The sequence below is a fragment of the Eupeodes corollae genome, chromosome 1 (genome assembly GCF_945859685.1).
Source record: "Eupeodes corollae chromosome 1, idEupCoro1.1, whole genome shotgun sequence".
Lineage (NCBI taxonomy): Eukaryota > Metazoa > Arthropoda > Insecta > Diptera > Syrphidae > Eupeodes > Eupeodes corollae.
This window is the reverse complement of record NC_079147.1, coordinates 233929848-233951702: the sequence shown is the minus strand read 5'-3', so window position 1 is coordinate 233951702 and position 21855 is coordinate 233929848. Positions and strand designations below refer to the sequence as shown.

At 34.5% G+C, this 21855-nt stretch overlaps 1 protein-coding gene across 1 annotated transcript in view; it reads right to left on the bottom strand.

Moving 5' to 3' along the window:
- Positions 1-21855, bottom strand: part of LOC129943302 (protein NDNF) — a 144705-nt gene that overhangs the window by 24213 nt on the left and 98637 nt on the right. The window contains exon 3 of the mRNA XM_056052634.1: positions 2230-2315. Coding sequence (XP_055908609.1) covers positions 2230-2315 — 86 coding nt within the window. The remainder of the gene's footprint in view (positions 1-2229; positions 2316-21855) is intronic.

Below are 21855 nucleotides of genomic sequence, written 5' to 3'. Positions count from 1 at the left end.
ACAGAAGTAAACAGTTTTCTGAAGAGACTTAGCAAAATCATAGAAGAAAAAAGGTTAATCCCAAACCATCAGTTTGGCTTTAGAAATAAACATTCCACGATAGACCAAGTTCATAGAATATCGGATGTAATAGAAAAAGCATTAGAAGAAAAACAAGTATGTTCAGCTATTTTCTTAGATGTTGCTCAAGCTTTTGACAAGGTTTGGCATAAGGGACTTGAGTACAAACTGCAAAAAGGTCTTCCCAGGTAGTACTTTGAAATATTAAAATCGTACATCTCAGACCGATTTTTTAGAGTAAGGTACGATCAAAAATACTCGGAATTGAAGAAAATAGAAGCCGGTGTACCACAAGGAAGTGTCGTAGGTCCTACCCTGTATTTACTATACACAAGGGTTATTGCAGTTGGTAATCACACCATAATGGCTACTTTTGCAGATGATACCGAAATTTTGGTACCCGACAAATGTGTCTCTAAGGCAGCAGTAAAACTACAAAATGCCGTCGAGACAGTGAGAGCTTGGACCGAAAAATGGCGTATCAAACTCAATGAAACAAAATCTTCACATATATATGGAATCCAATTATGGGGCTGTACAAAGAAAACAAATACCGAAATCGTCCAAAAATTCCAAAACAAAGTCCTTCGTGGAATAGGAACACCGATCTGCATCGTGACTTACAAATAGAAATGGTTACAGAAGTTGTTAAAAAATACGCTGTATCGCACAACCAGAGACTGCAAAGTCATACTTATTCTGAAATGGAGTCCGTCTTGAATATAAGAAACCATGTTCGGAGATTAAGAAGAACCAAGCCTCATGAGCTTATGGTCTAAAAAAACATGGGAAAGTATTAAAAGTTTAAACTTCCCCCAAAGTGATTGTACAAAATTAAGAAAGAAAAATCGGAAGTCGATCCTTCAAGATTGGTCCTGATGAAGAGGTGGTTTTAGTGGTTAAGAGTCTCACACTACTTGGTGTCGAACACTGCCAAAGTGCCAAGTGTCTTTTGAAGATTTGCTCCTGGCAAAAAAAAATGTTTGTAAGCGATTTAATTATTTATAAAATCAATTGCCCTGATTTATTTTCGTTAGTGGGTTTCCACGTTTCAAATCGTGCCTAACGAAATGAACTATGCAACCAATGAACCCTTAAATCGCTGTTTAAGACAAGCTAACTCTTTATGTAATGTCATTGATTTTAATGTATATATGAGTAGAGATTGTTCTAAAAAAAGATCGTTACTAAGTCTCAATCTCGGTGGTTAGTATTTAGTATTTATGTACTTATTTTGTTATATTTTTACCAATATTGTTAAATATTTTTAAGTAGTCTTTAAGAGCTGTGTCTCTGCTTGATGAATAAATAATAAATAAATAAATCACTTAAAAATCGATTCAAGAATGAGCTTTCGCAGTCTTATGAATTATTTAATGGACAGTGATGGACTTTCCAACAAGATAATGTACCAATACAAACCGCAAAATGTGAACCTATTACCATTGCTCTCATGTTCTCCTGACCTAAACATCAAGAAAAATGTCTTCAAGAAAAGTCTACGAAGGAGGGCAGCTATACCAAAAAACCGAAGAGATTATTGAACCCATAAACGAAGGAAAAACCGCCAGAAAACTTGTATTCATTAACTTAATCCAAAATTTCAATATAAACTTAATACCTACCTCATTTATTCCGTCAAATAAAGAACGAACAAATCTTGGCCCTATCCATGTGACTCGAAGTGTATGTTTAGTTCTACCTTATTATTTATTTTGTTTCATTTTTAAAAAGCTAGATCTCAAAAATTTGACTATTATTAATGCCAAAAAATCCTTTGAAAGAGTAGTGTTCGATTTGGAAAAAAAAAAATGTTGGCTTCCAATATTATTTTTGATCTTAAGGATTAAAAATAAATAAATTGTTTTGATTTTCGTTTTTATAAAATTATTTGAAACCAGTTCCGGTTTAAAGATATAAATGAATTTCTAACAAAAATAAAAGAATCAATCCCATAAAAAATCTAATATTCGACTTAACCAATCATACTGAGAATTCAAAGTAATCTAAATTTAAAACCATATTAGTAGACCCAATAAAGTATTTCAAAATTATATGATTTGAATGAAAAAGATGAAAAAGTCTTGAAACAAAAATTGATAAGATTAACATAAATTATAAAATATATATAAATCAAATCTATTTACATAAATATAAATGAATACTCACTTGTTTGATTAAAGTAGATTTTGCGGACCACATTTTGTGAAAAGGTTATAAAAAGAGGCGAAGATGAATTGAGGTAAAGTATGAACCTGTAAAATGAAAGAAAAAGAAACGAAAAAAAGGATTTGATTAGGTTGTTAATTAGCTTGAGGTTTTTTATATTAAAAAAAATATCAAATTGAATGGAATGAACGGAAAGGATACTGATTATACAAAATTTATTATAATTAACTTAGATTTATTAGGGTTTCATTTGAATGAGCAAAAGGGTAATGTTTTTTATTTTATCCTTGACCAAGATTATCTAATAAATAATTCAGCATTTTTTTTTTGGTAATCAATTATCATTGAATTTGAATTTGTTTTGTAAAAAAAAAACATTATTATGTACATTTCTCCTTGGATCAGTTAAAAAAAAAGACAAATTATAATTAATCATCAATTGTTTTCCGTTTTTCAACTTAATTTCCAATAAACTGTTTCATCTTCAAGGGCGCGCTATTTGTGTATCAGTCACTTTTGAAGATATCATCTTTAGACATTTCACTTTTACCTTGTGCCAATACTTAAATTTCAAAGATGCACGCTTCAACATTACACTGAAATTTTTAAAATGCACTACAAATCTGTTAAAAGTTTTGCAGTCATATAACAATCGTAATTTTTAAGAAATTCTACCCCTGTTATTTCTGTAGGAGGTGATCACAATTGACCACAAAAATCTTGTGATTTAAAAAGTTAAGACCTTCGAGCCGGAATCAAAGACCCAAAGTCACAGATGTTCTTGGCAAATACCATCATCGTAGGGCAAAATGGGACTAATACCCTATTAGTTACGAAAATAGGGCTCCAGCTCATCTTCGATTCATTAAAGAAAATGAAGTCAGCAGGTGTTCATGGTACATCCAACATTGTACTACGACATTTACCTCAGGAAGCTCTGGACATTTATGCCACTCTGTTTAAAAGCGTTCTGAAAATTGCATATTATCCGGTCCTTTGGAAGTCAGCTGTGGTACATCCTTTCCTGACAAAAGGGAAAGCCCAACACTAATCCGGCGAATCTCCAGTCGATAAGTCTTTTGCCGAGTGTCAGTTAGGTATTCGAGAAGGTTGTGAATAGAGCTCTGTCTAAGTGAGCTGAGAACAACAAAATAATTCGTGAATTATTCATTAATTATTAAATTCCCGTTGGACTTTAGGCGGGACATGCCACTATTCATGTTGCGTCTAAGCTTGTTTCTGATATCCAGTGGAACAAATCTCAAAGGCAATGTACGGGTAGACGGTTTATTGTCAAAATTGGTATTGTGACATCTACCAAAATCTTTGATATTAGAATTGGCGATCTTCTTCAGAATTTCCACCAGTGATCTGATAGCAAGTCTGTTTCAGGCAATAGCGTACGCCGACGAGCTAATTGTTAACCGAACGGCTCTACAAATTGGGGTTATCAAGACACTTTTGAAGAGTGATTTCGATAAGATTAGCAATATTGCGATGCCTGGAAGTTGAAAACCAACACTTTCAGAAATGCGAAACTATTCTGTTCAGTACTCCGCTGTATGGAGCCTCAAGGGATACGAGAAAGAACTGGAAAAATCTAGTGATCGTTGGATCAAATCGACAGCCACTGGCGAATAAAAGTGTGGTAAACTAGCTTGGCATCTGGTTGGATCAATACTTCTATTTCGACAGACATATGAGTGCTGCTCTGGCCAGAGCTAGGGGAGCTTTTGCCCTGACAAAACGGTTGTTCCTAGCAGTCTTCTTGTAGGTGGTTTGCTATATGGCTCTTATCCGGCCGATGGGTGCCCGGTATGGTTCAACGTTGCCCCATATCAAATGGGAACGATTGGGTTGTTTGAGAGAACATGTCTGCGACGTTGCCTTGGACTACACAGAACACAAGAGTCGGAGTACAAACATTACTGTTCCAACCAGGTTCTATACAACAGAACAGAACCAACATAAACAGAATAGATAATTTCTTGCTGAAGCTTGGTAGGTCGCATTGCAAGAGCAATGTCGTCGACTTACAGCTTAATTTTTGGGGCTTACTACCCCAACAAAGGGTAATACGAAAGTGCACGTTTAATTGGCAACATTCCCCCCGAACCTTTATTTAGACATTATAGGCCTAATACAGGATAGATATGCGGTTCCGCTAATCTACCACGCTAGCCGTAGAACTGTAGATAGGCGACTCCTTTACAGTCGAGAAGCCCTCGCACTTGATGGAGCCAAACGCCTTTGATTCAGTAGGACTGTTTATGATAGGGACCGAAGCGATAGGGTGAGGCAGGAGAACCAGTTTTGGTGACTTCAAATTGAGAATGTCACTTAAAGATGTTTTTTTTAAATGTTTGTCTAGCTTTGAGATTTTAATAAAATAAAATAAAAAACAAACAGATGTACTAATTGGTCACAAAAAAAAATTTCATGGAAAGTATATTTCGTATTGGTATTTATTAACTTCCCATAGGAAGTTATTGTGATGGGTCCGATTTGTCAAATTTAAAATTTTGACATTCCTCGACGTTTCAAGGTCCCTAGAGTCGAAATAAAAGATTTTTAGAAAGATGTCTGTGCGTGCATGTGTACGTACGTTCGCGACGTTTTGGTCGTCCATAGCTCAAGAACCAGAAGAGATATAGATTTCAAATAAATTTTGTTATACAGATAATAAGGCAGAAAGATGCAGAAAGGGCTCTCAAGGAAATTCCGTGGGTTGTTTTTCTTACCATAGCAGTTTGAAAAAAGGTGAACATTTTGGTTAACCATAAATATCTTAGGAACCAAAAACGCTAGAGACATGAATTAAATTGTACATAATATATGGTAACGTGATATCAAAGAAATATATTTTTTTGAAAAAAATCCATTTAACGGTTTTTTTATAAATCAAAAAACTGAAAAAAAAAATGTGTCACCTCCAAAATTTTACCACTAAAATATGATTTTATCTCCAAAACAATTTTGTGCAACGAAGAATAATGTTTTTGACATCTCATAAAATGTTGAGAAAAATCGAATCGACCGTTTTTTTTTTATAAAAAAATAAAAACCTAAAAAAAAAAAAATGATAAAAAGTTGTAAAAATTGATTTTCGACTCAAAAAATTTTGAAAAAAATCGAATTGACAATTTTTTTACAAAAAATTAAAAACCGAAAAAAAATTAACAAAAGTAGGTAAAAAATGATTTTCGACTCAAATATCTTTTTAAAAATTTGAGATAATAGCTTCTTACTAATTTTTACTTATGAGAAATATTATTTTCAACATTTGGACAAATTTTGAGAAAAATGGAATTGACAGTTTTTTTTACAAAAAATAAAAACCTAAACAAAAATGTATAAAAGTTGTTAAAAATTGATTTTCGGCTCAAATATATTTTGAAAACTTTGAAATATTGGCTTCAAACTAATTTTATTTTATAAGAAATATTGTTTCCAATATTCGATAAAATTAAAAAAAATCGAATTGAAAGTTTTCTTACATAAAATAAAACTCTAAAAAACAATACTAAAACTTTTTAAAAATTTACTTTTGACTCAAATAGCATTTCAAAATTTAAAAATATTGGCTTTAAACTTATTTTATTTCACAGAAAATACTGTTTTCGATATTCAGTATTTTTTCATAAAAAATAAAATCTACAAAAAATAGTACGCAAATTTGGTAAACATTGATACGAGTAAATATAGACAAACTTTTAAGCAAGACAAATCAAAAGACGGGATGGGAAGTTATCAGTGTGGGTCGCATCCCAGCCTCTTTTTTCCATTTAAATTCCTTGATTTAATGAATCCATTGATTTCTCTTTAAAAATACCAGTTTTTTAAGTATCAAAATAAAACCCCTCGAATTGCATTCATGTAAAACTTTCATTGAAGTTCTGAATCATTAAAATTTGATATTTTTTTAAACACAAAATTATATTCAATCAATAAAATAAAATTGTCAATAAAAAGTCGCGCCATAGTAAATAAATATATAGGCAATTCATTATGTCCTCGTATTTCTCCATTCGCATAAAATATAAAGGAAAAGCACTCTTCCACCAGGGTATTGTTTAATGCCAATAAAAAGATTCATATTTTCTGAGGATATTCAAAAAAATATGCAAATTTTAGTGGAAATAACTTCATAAAACTCCAATTTTTCTTCGATTTTCAATTTTCAATTGTATTTCAAAAATGATTATCATAAACAATAACACATCTGCTTTCTGTATAAAAATACACAAATAAATTGAAATATGCAGATATAGGAGTATTTTCTCTTCCGAAAGTATCACTTATCGGTAAAGATAAAGCCAATTTAAATCTCAATTCTTACAAACTGCTGCTTGTCAATTTATTTTAAAATATTCCCCATAAAACACACGCGCCTCTTTTGAAACAAAAAAAAAGAAAATTTAAAACAAAAATCACACGCAAAAATAAACAAAGGTCCTTTATACCCATACATTTGTATAGTGGAAGTAAAAGGAAAATAAATAAAATGCCAAAAAGGATATCATTTCAATGCGAATTTCGACAATAAATTTATGTGATACTCTGTCAACAAACTGCCACATAGGAATACATATCGAGATTTCATCCTTGATGGTGCAGAAATCAAAGAGGATGTTGTGTTATATGGATGTGGTTAGGTATGGCTACAGAAATAGCCAGAATAATAGGAACATAACTAAATTTTTGGTAATTTTGTTCTTTTATTCTTGCGTGGAATTTAACAAATAAGAATTTAATGGAAAATATTTTTTGTTTTAAAAAATTATAGAATTGATTGTCAAGACTATGAAACCAAACAAATAAGAGCACTTGATTTCAATTTCATACATTTCGACATAAAATGTCAATTAATTTTATTTGTTTACATTAAATCAATAAAATTGCATTCCTCATATTCAAGCATCAATTGCTCATATGACATGTTCTTCAGCCACCTGGACAAAACATAAAAGCAGTTTCCTGGCTAGGACATTAAAATTGTATGAGGAAGAGAAGCTATCTTTGGTGACACAATCGAGAGTTACAACCTGCACGGCACCACCTTCGTCAACGGCTGATCGATTTCGCTACGGGAAGAGACATTCTGGTAGTTACTAAGCAATTCACACATCCCGATATCAACAAGAGATCATGGAAATCTCCTGCTCAAGCAACTTTAAACCAAATTGACCAAATTGCGATCAAAGCATGATACTTCTCTAGTATACATGATGTCTGAACATTTCGAGGATCCAACCAGTACCCCATTGTAGCAAAGGTGTACGGTTACAGATATCCCGATCCAAGAAGTACTGTGAGAAGATTCAAAGTTAGACGGCTACATTCGCAAAAGATTGCCATGTCTTTGTCCGATCAAGTCTCTGAAAACCTCTTAAGCAGCTCTGTGCTGACTACAGCCATCAGAGATTTTGACCAGTATCGGCAAGTGTATGCAGCTAAATAACAGGCATACAAAACCAGAGCTGCTCATGGTCTCTAAGAGCAGAAGATGAGTGAGGAACACAGGCTTCTCAGCACAAAAAAGAGAGGATGGCAAGCTTGCGATCAAGGAGTTAGAAGGATGTAACAACAGGATTTAAGTTAGTTCATTTTAAATAAAAAGTTAAAAGAATGTTCCTTAAGTACGTTTCCCCCCCTAACCGGAGACTGTAAAGACGATCAGTGTTACATACATTTCCCCAAACCTTATAAAGGTAATGACGAAGTTAATTCTGCATCTGCTGTAAGGAAATATCACCATTCGACCTAAGCAACAATTCTGACTGCCCGACCTCGACAAGTACAGATATGTAGCTACATATGTCTGAAGCGGAAGTTGACGACATCCCTACCGAATTATTCAAAGAGGCAGGCAATGACTTGATAAGGAGTATACACCAACTTATTTGCAAAATATGGTCAGAAGAAAGTATGTCCGATGTCTAGAATATTAACATAGATTGCCGAAACCCTTCGAACTGCGTCAACTACACAGGCATCAGTCTCCTAAACAGCAGATCTTAAGGCCGAAAGGCATTAGTAATTAGTGTTATAGTTTAGCTTAGAGTGTCCGTATGGGACCATTAAGTTAGTTGTAAGTTATGGATAATTAGGCTAGTTTTATGAATTTTTGTCTAGCTTTAAGATAGGTTTAGGATTGAATAAATAAAAATGAATTTGAAAAAAAAAAAAGTCTCCTAAACAGCGCTTATGGGATCCTTTTGCCGTATTCTGTGAACGTCTGAAGCCGTTCGTCAATAACCTCATAGGTCCATATCAGTGTGTCTAAGACCAGGATAGTCAACTATTGACCATTCACATTACGGAAGATCTTGAAAAAAAAACAACGAACTTCAAATCGACAGACAAAATCCATTAATCGATTTCAAGACCGCGTATGACAGCATCTATAGGAAAGAGCTTTACATACCAATGTCTAGTTTTGGAATTATTATCAAACTTGTAGATTTGTGCAGAATCATGACAGAGAATGCACGCGGTTCTAACAAGATTGGAAAAGATCTCAACGAAGGTTTGGATGTCAGGACAGACGATGTACTGTCAAGCGACTTCTTCGATTTCGCTCTGGAAAGAATTATACAAAACTCAATCGTCAACTCTAGAGACACAGTCGTTCAAAGTTCCGTCCAACTTCTCGGATACGCGGATGATATTGACATAATTGGAAGATCAAAGACTGATGTGAGTGGTAGGTTTTTAAGTATAGCAACTGAAGCGGAGAAGATGGGTTTAGTGTTCAATGTTGTCACGACAAAGTATATACCGTTATCAAGAAAGGACATTAAACAACAATATCTTGGGGAAAACTTCACAATGGACAGCTATAACTTTGAGGCAGTTATGGAATTGGTCTTTCTAGGCACCGCTAAAAATTCAGACGACGTCACCAGCGCTGAAATCAAACCGAGAATAAATCTTGCTAAAAGTTGCTTCTTTGGACTTAGAAGCAATCAAGTAGTAAAATCTTCTCTCGAGAATCTAAAGTCACCCTTTGCAAGACACTTATCACCACCGTTCTTATTTTTGTCGCTGAGATCTGGACCGTGTCAAAAAAAGATGAGAGCGTCTTAGAATGTTTCCAGACAAAAATTCTTCGGGTGATTTTTGGTACCGTCTGCATAGATGGAATGACGAACTGTGCATGCTGTACGGCGACAAGGATCCGCTCAAGGGTATTAAAGTCCAATGATTAAGATGGCTGCATCATGTAGAGCGAATGCAAATAAACGTTCCAGGCCAGAAGGTCTTCGAATCTTCCAATCGGAAAGGACATTAACCAGTTGTGAATCTGAAGACAGCTAGTTCAGCGCAGATCTTGCTGGACATGCACATTGTTTGAGTCCCAGGTTCGTCCAGGATAATAGGGCAAGTTAAGTTACTAAAAATGTAAATTGAATTCTATTTTTCAAAGAGCCAACTTGGTATTGACACGTGGCATGATGGTTAGTACCATGGACTGTCATGCGAGAGGTCTTGGGTCCGATTCCTGCCTATGGCACTTAAAGTTTTTTTTTTCACGGGTATTGCCTCTTGCGAGGAATTGACAAATTCTCCAAGAGTAATTCTTGTCATGAAAAGTGCTTTCTCAAATAAGCCGTTCGGATTCGTCTTAAAAAACTGTAGGTCCCCTCCATACCTAGCAACGATACTGCGCACAGCCATGGTTGAGAGATGCAAGTCACTAGGACCTAGTTCTCAACGGACTGTTGTGCCATCCAAGTTAGTTAACTTGGTATTGACATATTTCTTCTGGAGTTGATTTGACAGTTCTTTAAATATTAGTTTTGTTTGGATTAGGTCTTGTTTCTTTAATCTTGCGCTCAAATGAATGTGATTCTTAATCACTATTTATTGAGTGTACCACTAAAAAACATAAATTTTGTCTCTTTGAAATGAGGCCTTCATTAACATTACAGTACGCATGGGTAGTAATCTTGCTGAAAACACCATCGAAAAGGCATATTCTTATAGACACCTTTTTAAGGCATATCAGAGAACACGGTTTTTTCGAAATAATTAAATCAATAACAAAAATTGAACACCGGTGACCCCACAGAAGTAACATTAAGGCATCAATGTTAACGTATCATATTTGGGTTGCGTCTCAAAACCTCGCTGAAGATTACATGGAACAATATCTTAAAGATAAGTTTAATGTTTTCACTGCAAAGTTGATCTTAGGTTTTTGTGGATTTTTTTAACATTTTCATGGTATTAAGTAAAATTCTGGTAAAACTTCAGTCTGCTTTTGCGATCTCACTTACTTGTCTTCTTAATGCAGAGCTAAAATAACTTTAACAATATGTTTTGCTGCCCCAATTACTATGTGACATATTTAAAGAGAACTTTTACACTATTTTCAAATTTAGTCCCAGATTAAAAATGTTAACAGATATTTGTCTACAGTGTGAGGTTTTTCCTAAAATGTTCCTATTATTTTGGCCATAGCTGTAAATGGATATGCGACATGACACCATCACACACTTTAAACAGACTTTATTTAGCATTCAGCCACAAAGCCAATGTTTAAGGATATGTCTAAGGATATGCCCTCTGATTAGTATGTGAAGAATATATATTTTATTTGGATATGGATTCACTCGTATCTTCTTTTTGTCTTTGCTGTGTGTAAAATGGCAATCATTTGTGTTGTTATTTGTGTTTTAAACTTTTTGATACTAAAAGAGCCAAAGGGACATTTATATATTTTTGGTTTTCTGCTGACATAAACAGTTTCAACAAACAGACAAAAAAAAACAACAAAGGACATGGGAGCAAGGACGACAAAGTGAATGTACAGTTTCTCTTGATGTTTTAGTTTATTTGATATCAAAGGAGAATATGATAAATAAAATTTCAAATCAGTCTGAAAATTATGGAAAAATATACAACAGTAAAAAGAAAAAAATTGTGAATAAAAACAGTTTTTCACCCTAGCTCATAAATGGGATTTCCCAGAAGTAAAACAAATTGTATTTCTTTGAATTGACATCAATGAAATATGAAAAAAATTGTTAACGTTTTTCTGATAATATTGTGAAATTTATTTTCAATTCGAATATAAATGTTTCAGAATGTTTTTTGTTTGTGGAATAAATAAAAGAATTGATATTGTGTTTTTAAAAGAAACATCAGTATTCAAAGGCACACTAATGAAGACAAATGGAAACAGTATGAATTTTGTAATTCCGTTTGTAAGCTGGAAAAGATAGAGTAATAGGTTTAAATAATTAACATACGAAATTAAATGATTGGATTGGAATAACGCTTTTGAAAACTATCCCAAACTATTCTATGGTAAGTAGTTTGTGGAGTTGTATTTAAAGATTATAAGATTATGTAGAAGTTCAATGTTTTAAATTCTCCGTTTTAGGAAAACAGAATCAAAACTGTAGAAAAATTCCAAAAAAATATTTTTTTTTTAATAAATAAAAATTAAACAAAGGAACAACCCTACAAAAAACACGTTTTAAGTGACATAAATTTGTTCACTTCGTGTCACATAAATAGGAAGAAGCTTTTTTTATTTGACGATAATTTTCAAAACCTTACGTTTTTTGGATAAGCTCAAAATGTTGGATAAAGTTGATAAATACAAGTCTTTTTAGAAGAAGGTCAAATGTTGTATATAACTTACTCAAGGACCCAGAGAGGTATGGAAAAAACCACAAAAGAAGAGTAAAGAAAGCCACATAATTTCAGGAAAGGTGAGAGCTGCTTCAAATTCAATACTATCATTAGGAAAATCAAGGCAGAAACTGGGGTTAATGCTAGTAGATCGACTGTTTCCCGAGAGAGAAGAAAAAAACACCATTGGATGCTACACGCAAGAGCCAACTCCTCAATTTTGCAACAAATCACATCAGGTCGAATCGAACTTACCATACCGTAGTCTTTTCTGTTGAAAAAAAACCAAAATTATTTGGACATGCCTGATGGATATAGCTGCTATTTTCCTGATATAAGAAAGGAAGAAATCTTTCTTGAAAAACGGCAAAACAAAGGAGACGGTGCAATGATATAGGGAGCAATCATTTTCAATGTTCTTAAATGACGTTAACCACTTACAAGTCGATTCAGGAAAGAGCGTTGCCGCAGGTTTCTGAATTATTTGATGGACAACTACTTTCCAAAAAGATAATGCACCAATGGGGTATGCATGGACAACAAAAGATTCAGGGGCCTGGGGATGTCTTTTAAGAAAATCTACAAAAGGGGACGGCAATACCAATTTTGTTTGTATTCAATATCACAATAACGTTCAGAAATATGAATTTCAAGTTAATTTTGTTCTTTTAAAACGGACTTAAAAAAGTCTGGAACTTAATCAATGTAGCATTCTAATTATTTTGAAAGTTCGCACCAAATGAAAACACTGGTCGGCTATGTTTTCTTTCTGGCAATAAAATAAACATTTCCAAAGAGTTTTGATGACCTCAATTCAAATTCGACTTAAAAATTCATGAATCACGTCACTTTTGAAAATTAAAAAAAAAAAACAAATATCAAATATTGTTCTTCTCTTCAGGTATTTTGGAATTTTTTGGGTCTGATTTGACAGATAATTAGGTTTATCCTTCCGCTTTACGAATATGGTTGTGAACAACGCTCGAAAAAAGGCTTAGGGAAGATAGCGATTTTGCGAAAAAAAACAAAACCTTTTCAGATGAAGCTTATTTTGATCTTAGCGGGTATGTAAACAAGCAAAATTGTCGTATTTGGGGCATAGAAAACTCGCACGCATATATTGAAAATCCATACACCCAAGAGTCTCTTTTTTGTGCGGATTTTGGTCCAAAGGCATAATTGGCACATTTTTCTTCGAAAATGTGCAAGGAATGGTCGTTACAGTCAATAGCGATTGTTATCGGGCCTGTGAACAAATTTTTGTTCACAAAAAACTGAAGAGGAGGATATTGGCAACATTGGGTTTCAACAGGAAGGCGCTACATGCCAAACAGCCGAAGCTACAGCATTTTCAAAAACAAAGTTAATCAGCGGACCCTATGTTAGTTAAAGTTTTTGCTAGAGCTGGCCACGAAAGGAGACCCGACAATGCTTATGCTAGTCTGCTCCCGGGCTCAGTCTCATCGAAATATACATCTAATTCTTGCAGAACTTTGGCTAATTTTTGTTTTTTTTTGTTTGTTTATAGTAAACGCACACTCAAGGTAATAATCACCACCCTTAATAGATAAAGACACAGTGTGAACACAAGGAAAGGGAGAGAGGGGTTGAAAGGAGGCGTCGGTGCACATTAGTTTTGAATTCCTGAATATTGAAAGGTATTCCACATTCGCGTAGTATGGCTCAAGAACGAATATCTGTTCTTGACAGTACTATGACTGAAGTTGGGCTCGAGGGTATACTGATGAGCATTCCTAGAATCGCGAGTTTTACGGTTGAGCTGTTTAAGGGGAGGAATGCAACTGGCTATTTTTCTAAAGCGAAAACCGTTAAAATAACGGTAAAAGAGTGTGAGACAAGAAGAATTTCGATGATTTCCAAGCGACGTAAGTGATCTTATGATGGTAATATCAAAAATCAATCTAAATGCTATACGTTCAATACTATCCAAGAGGCTTAAGTGAGTTGCAGGAGCACCAGACCAGATATGGGAGTTATACTCAAGCTTTGGACATATACAAGTCTTGTAGAATAACAGCCAGATCAGAGGGGGAGAAAAACTTTTTGCATCGCCTTAAAAAACCCCAACATCTTGCGGCATTTTCGGCAACATCGTGTATGTGATCGTTCCACAAAATGTGGTTGGTGATACAAATACCGTGAATATCGAGATACAAGTGCAATCTATGGATGATGGCAAGGGGGGTATATATCGCTTTAACGATACAAGACAGTATTGGGTTTTCGAAGCATTAAATTCCACGCGTTTTTTTATTCTCCATTGTACGATGCTGTTTAGGTCGGAATTTAATGAGCTTATCATATTTTGTCGTTGCAGTTCCACATCCGAAAAAGAGGGATGTGAGTCTGAAAACGAATATGAAAAGCTAAGTTTACTATCGTCAGCGGACCAACGTATTGGATAGGTATTATTAAACAAAATAAGAAAGAGTTTTGGAGATAAAACAGAGCCCTGAGGCAAACCAGAATTTATTTTCTTGTTTTCAGAATTGAACCCATTCGATACTACTTTTTTTAAACCATCCGAAAAGTAAAATCCAATGAAGTTGGGATTCATGAAAACAGAAAGCACGCATTTTTAATAAAAGAGCTTGATGCCAAACGCCATCAAATTTCTCAAAAAAGATGCAAAGATTTGCTGGAGATCACCAGTGGACTTATTGCCCATACGCTCGGAAAGAGATCTGAAGAAGAGGATAGGTTAAAGAATAAAATCTTTAGAACATTAGCGGGGATAACATCTAGACCAGTAGATGGATGGATATTGAGATCTTATAGGACTCTCGCGATAGTACGAGTGCGAAAAAAGATTGACCCCATAAAAACACTAACGCGCTCAATGTTTAGGTGGAGTCATAACACTCACAGGTAGAGTTCAATTGTTGGCAAATTGCTTACCAAAGAGATTAGCTTCTCGTTAGAGCTACCAAATGCAGTATGATTGACAAAGAGTGCGGGAACCAATAAAGTGTAAGAATTCCTCATATTTTTTACGAATGACCAAATATTTTTGCTGCCTTTGGGACATTGCAGTATTGTTTGCCGTAATTTTGGCCCTTCTTTATAATAATTGATTAATTTTTTAATCAGTAAAATAAGTTTTAACAGTAATCAACTAATGTCAACAAGTAAGTGCGACCAAGTCATGGTTTTAATTGTCTTTTTTACTTCTAATAAAACTAAAAAAAATTATATTAAATGTCTACCTTGTATTTTCAGGAAATATGGTTTTTGATTTATTCATTGTATAATCATTTGTTTCATTATTTTTTTTTTTGAATAGGTACACAAATTATATACTAATCCATTTTGTAGCGAATTCTGATAATTTGTCTATTGGAATGTAAATTGAATTTTTGTATCTATACGCAGATGAATTTAAATACAATGGAAAATAATTTGCGTTTTTATGTTTGACAACAGAAATTCTATATTTTATTATGTACTGCATACATAATGTACGTTATTAAACACAAATGATACATTTTATATTCTATTATTCTGTCATATAAATTAAGCCAGTCCTACCTAATTACAACGAACACAGATGTTAGACATATGTATATGTATTTAAAAAATTGTTATTTCAAAAATAAAACAAAAGAAAAGTATTTTCTTGTTTTCTAAATTAAATTTTATTAAAAAAAAGACTAGGATTGCTAATGGCAGTAATTCTAACCCTATACTCAGGTGAAATGGTACACAACTATTTAAGAAAAAAAAGAGTGTATACGCCCAAGTGTACTATTTTATTTTAGTGTCGGAAAAGAAATGCACTGACGGATTTCATAAATATCAATTAATATTGCAATGTTTTGAATATCAAAGCAAAGCTACAATCGTTCGAGTTGTATTATCTTTAAAAGAAATAGGTGCGTCTCTATTTTTTTTCAAATAATTTTTAACTTAAAATAGTTAAAAATACACAAACTTTTATTTCTTTAGCTTTGTAACCCTAGTCTTACTTCCACCATTGAAAGCACTGATAAAATAATTTAATTTTGAGTGACTAAATTCATCAAAACAAAGTCATGCTGACGAAATCTTTTCTAAAACTTAAAACACATAATCTCAATTCTCAATTGACCTTTTTGTTGGAAATAACTTATATTTTCAATTAAATTTTCATAAACTTTTCTTTCCAATCTCAAAGTACCTAAAACATCTACACCAAATAGAAAAACAGTGACAAAGCAAAAGAAAAATAGAATTTGCACTTAAAAACTTTCCTAATGTTCCTCGAATGACTTAAATGTTTTTTTTTTTTTTTGTTTAATGTCCTTTTTTATTTTTCTCTTTTTTCTTTAACTGTCCATATAGATTTTCTACATTATTATTTCTCTTTTATCTGGCACACCAGACTGTCTAGCCACATAAAATAATAGCAAACGAAAATAAAATAGAACAAAAGTCAAGAGGATTAATGTCAAGCTAAACTCGCGGGGGCAAAGATAAACAATAATTCTTTCAATTGGACACTTTGGAACGTCAAGAAGCTATAAAGCAAAACCGTCAGCTACGCTCTTAGCCACCATTTTTTCCAACTGTTATTTGAAAAGGATATCGTATGGGTGTTCGATGACGAAGTGTGATATAACTTACGCTTACGCACTCAATCGAAAGGATGACCATTCCCAGAGCATTACCAACAGGAACCGAGGGACAGTTAAACTATGTTTTTATGTGTTCAATGTCCTTTTTGTACCTATCTTCTTCCTTTGAGTTGTATTTTTATTTCAAAAGGATTTAACTTTTTTAACAAATAAATGAAAAGAGAAGGAAGGTTACAATGGTATATCTGTGTATTGAGATAAACGTATAATGAAAAAAGACATATGCGGGAGCCTAAAAGGGGAAGGGGTAATGTGTGCACTTCAAAGAGGTGGTTTTATTTTGAATAAGCCTCTACTTAGACAGCTTTTACTTTTGATAACTTAAATTTACGCCATTATTAACTTCCCATAGGAAGTTACTGTAATCGGTCTGATTTGACGAACTAAAAATTTTTAAATTTTGCGAAGTTTCAAGGTCTCTAGAGTCGAAATAAAAGATTTTTAGAGAGATGTGTGTGAGAGTGTGAGTGCTTGTGAACGTAGCTCCATACTTCAAGAACCATTACAGATATCGACTTTAAATAAATTTTCTTAAACAAGATATTGACTTCAAATTCATATCATTCGTCCAATTTGCATTTGTTTATATAAGAAATAAAAACTTTTAAGAATTGCTAAAAAAAATATAATCGGGTTTTGACTAAAAATCTCATTAAATGCAAAATATTGTTGGTAATTTTAATTTTTTTTTTAAGAATAATTCAACTAACAACTTTTTAAACAAAACACGAACACTAACAAACCTTTTAAGCAAGACAAATCGACAGAGACGAGATCGGAAGTTATCAGTGTGGTGTGGGTCCCACCATCGTGTTAGAAAATGGAACCATACACCCTTCAAAAATAGACATTTCTTTTTTTAACCTTTATTATGTAAGAGATTAAGTGTGAGCATAACGGAAAAGAGATGTTAGTGTACATTGGTTTTGATTTCTCGAACAGTGCAATGGCAGGTTAGGTAAGGTTAGGTTTAAGTGTCTGTCCAAGATGGAAACGGACACACTTAGGCCAGTTTAATGGCCCATTGCGATACCACATGAATCTTGAGGCTTCCTCCTAAGCTCAATGGAACCAGTTTGAGTCCTTTACGAAACTTGAGAGGCTGATTGTGCTGATATGATTTAGATTGTTTAGATCGTTAAAGAAGAATTCTCCTAGGTAATTCTTGCGTTTTTTGAAGCAGAGCAGGGCATGTACAGAGAAGATGAAGAATTGTTTCCTCCTCTTCCTCGTCCTTACAGCATCTACAAAAGTCATTTGAAAATACGCCTAGCCACGTGGCGTGATTTACAATTAGACATTGTACGGTTATGAGACCTATTATCGAGCTTTTATGAGATCTGCTTAGAGATAGCAAGCACCTTGAACGTTTTAAATCCAGTGTTGGCCAGATGCTTTTTGTGACTTGACACGTGGTGATGTTGTTCCACCTGGTGCCTGCCCTCCTCACAGAGTCTTGCATTAGTAGCAGTTTACAAGTAGCGATTGGTATGCCAGTATGTGCCAAACGTGGTGGTGGGCTGCACTGTATCGTTTCTGGCGAGTTCATCTGCCTTACAGTTCTCTGGAATGCCTCTATGGCCCGGCACCCAGCAAAGGTAAATATTTAACTGTTCTGCCATTTCCATTAGAGATGATCGACAGTTATGGACTGTTATAAAGTTTGTAGAGACACGGTCCAGGGATTTGATAGCAGCCTGACTATTTGAGAAAATACGGATATCAGATGTTGATATCACGTTTTCTTTAAGCCAGGACAAGACTTCCTTTTTCTCCAAAAGTTCCGCCTGGAACACGCTACAATGATTGGGAAGGCGGAATGAGAGACTTAATTTTAGTCGTTCAGAGTACACACCTTCACCAACACCTTCTTTTGTTATTGACCCATCCGTGTAAAAATGGATTGACTCTTCCTCCAAGAATGTACTATTTACCCAAAAAGATCTGGGAGGTATAGAAATCTGGAAATTTCAGTCGAATTGCAGTTGGAGGATGTTTCTAAATACTTAAGAATAACGGAGTTGCCAATGTTGTTGTTAGTCCACTGCGACGAAGCTTTGAGGCGAATAGAAGAGCTTGCAGTTATTTGTTTGCTAAATATGTCAAGAAGTGTTAAGTAGAGTAAGGTGTCCAGTGCCGCAGATCGGGCGAAACGATCCGCTTATACATGCTGAACGTTGGACTTTATTTAATTTATCACGGCTTATAGCTTTCTCTAAGCATCTAAGCAGTCCACGATACTGCCACACCGGCCTGATTACCGATGTGTATAGCTAAAGCGTGATTCTGGGTAGTAAGCCCTTTATTAGCAATAGTTTTTTTGCAAGGATAGAGAGCTACAGTAGCTTTTTTGACTCTTTTCTGTGCGTTTCCAATTTAGTTTTTTGTCTAAGACAAGACCCAGGTATTTAGCCTCAACTGAGAATTTTAATTGGATTGCTTTAATATAGGGAGGGTTGACAAATGGAATTTTGTATCTCCTCGATCCACACCGATCAGCCCAATGTATAAGTCTGTCTTTTTGTAAGAGTTCTTTTAAGGTGTTAAGATGCTTTCCTGAAACTGCTATAGCAACGTCGTCCGCATAAGCTATCACTCTGAAACCCTCCGCATCCAGACTAGTTAGGGTTTCATTCATCACAAGGTTCGAGAGGAGAGGAGATAGAACACCACCTTGCGGTGTCCTTCAATGAACGAATCTTCTAGCAGAAGAGTTGCTCAGTTTTGAGTTAATTATTCCGCTAGTAAATGAATTAACTCCGGAAGCGAACTCTCTACATTTAGAGATGTTAGTGCAGATGTGTTCACGTTGTTAAAGGCACCTTCGATGTCAAGGAAAGCAACCATAGTGAACATTTTGTGATGGAAGGAATATTCGACGGTGCGTACTAAAGTCTGTAACGCTGTTTCCACCGATTTACCTTTACAGTAGGCATGTTGAGACGAAGACACAAGTCTTGAAGTACTTTCCCTTAAATGGATATCAATCAATCTTTCCAAGGTCTTAAGAAAAAATGATGATAGACTTATAGGTCGTAGATCTTGCGAGCATTTACATGCTTTGGGTATAAAAACAACTTTAACTTCTCTCCATGGCGAGGGAACATGGACCAGGTGAAGACAGCTGGTAAAAATTGCCTCAAGGATTGGTGCAATTATATCTTTTGTATTTCGGCTGGTATATTCCATCTGGTCCTGCAGATTTAAATGGTTTGAAGCTGTTGAGAGCTCATTGTAGCTTGTCTCTTGTGATCAAACCTTGTAAATACTCCATACAACCTGACTTATTCTAGTAGGTGCAATTGATGTCTCCAACTCTTTCAAATTCCATGATTAAAGCAGTGTTTTTCAAGCCGAGGTATTGGCAGTAATAATCATTGTAAAACAGGTTTAAATGATGGCACTATGACAGGGTCGTACCACCATTTTTATTGATAGGCAAGCAGAAGTAACATCGATTTTTACAATAACGATCAAATCAAAGCTTTAAAATTACTGACGCCAAGAAATTATTTTCCAAATTTTATAATATTGCGTTCGATCAAGCACCATGACAGAAGTCTCTACGATTGGTTGTTAGCATAATAACCGGCCACAACCTGATAGGATACCACAGGAAGGAAATGCGGCTTGTTTACGACGGCAAGCAAGGAAGAGCACAGAGACGTAACTTTATGCCTATGCCACTGCCAAGCATTATGCCATAAAAACTACAAATTTTTAGGAAAATACTTCTTCGGGACCAAGAAGAAGTTAAAGAATTTAAGACTTTGCATGGATCAGTCCCTTAGGTTTTAAGTGTATGGAAAAGGACAATAGATGAAATCCTAAGAATGATTGTTGAAAAGCCTTTTCTTTCGCAACGTCACTATTTAATGCAGTTATAAGCTGCTAATAGACGAATTTGTAATGAATGATTTTAATGGATGGATTTAGAAGATATGAAGCAACGAAATTATCGAAATTTTTCGATGTCTTAACCGTTGGCTACTAGAACTTTGTGCGAACCGTCTATACAAAATTTCATGAACAAGTATGGTGTTGCAGCGACAGCCCTAATGGCTATTTGTCTAATATAGGTTTTCTATTCTTAATCACATACCTCCCTCTTTAAAATGAAACAAATATTTAGTTTTTTCTTTAATTTTTAATATTTTTCAATATCAATAAGAAACCTTTTAATGGAAAACGTATACTTAAAAGTCTTGCAACTTCAGTTTGTTTCTGCGTTCCAAATTTTTTGCATTATAGGGTTCTTTTGCATTTTGAGCTTGAGTCTAAAAAACAAAAAAAAAAAAACAGCCTAATCTGACGACATTTCAATTTGCGTTTGAGGATTTATAATCAGTCCCCCTTTCTATTGAAAATTTAGATACAGGACTGCAAAAATTAAAGAAAATGAAATAAAGTTTCTTTTCTATAGAAAAACAAACACAGCATCATGTTTTTATTGCTTTCAAAGAAAGAAAGGTATAGAAAAGAGAAAGAAAACAAAAAAAGAAAAACATTAAAACCCTAGCAAAAAAAAAAACAGAACAAAACTCCTTTGATACAATCTGCAATAAAAGGACACTTAAAAGCTGGACAGATGATCTCTCAGGACCCTTCGGTTTATGTGATATAGTATACTAGCCGCCACCGTCGCTACTGGTGATGCCACTGGCCGAGGGGACCAATCAAACTCTATTGGACATTAAAAATGCTCGTAAATTAAATTTAATTACAACGCCAGGACAAGAAATGTTCCTTCATATCCTTTCAAATACATCTTCATTTCGGATATTGTCCTTTGTCAAGGATATGTTGGAATTTAACTTAAATATGCGTGAAGAGAGACTGTGAGACAAGAATACCACCGATTGGCAATCAAATGGCTTTATCCTCATATCTTTTGGTGGATTCTGCACATATGCGTGGGGAGCTATAACAAAGACAGTTGGGAGTCCTTTTGGAAATTTATCGCATTCTCACCAAAAGAATATAACTGCCTACGTACGTAGTGTTCTTCTTCTTCATCGTCGTTCTCGATCTCGTTGTCGTCATCTACGTTTTCATCGTCTTAACAAATAATACCAAAAAAAAAAAACAAACGTCTTGAAAATTATACTCCGCTGCTCTTTGAATTTGCAAAGACCCGCACAAAACTAATTGCATTCATAAATCATATAATATGCGATGCCCAACTATCTATGGAACTTCATACCTCGTACCTTCTATATGCACAGACACCCATGTTAAGATGAGAATAGGAATTTTAAGGATCCGGCAATTGTGTGGGCTGTTTGGGCTGTGTAGGCTAGAACAGTGTTGGGCTTTTCGCAATGCATTCAAACAGCAGCCACATTCA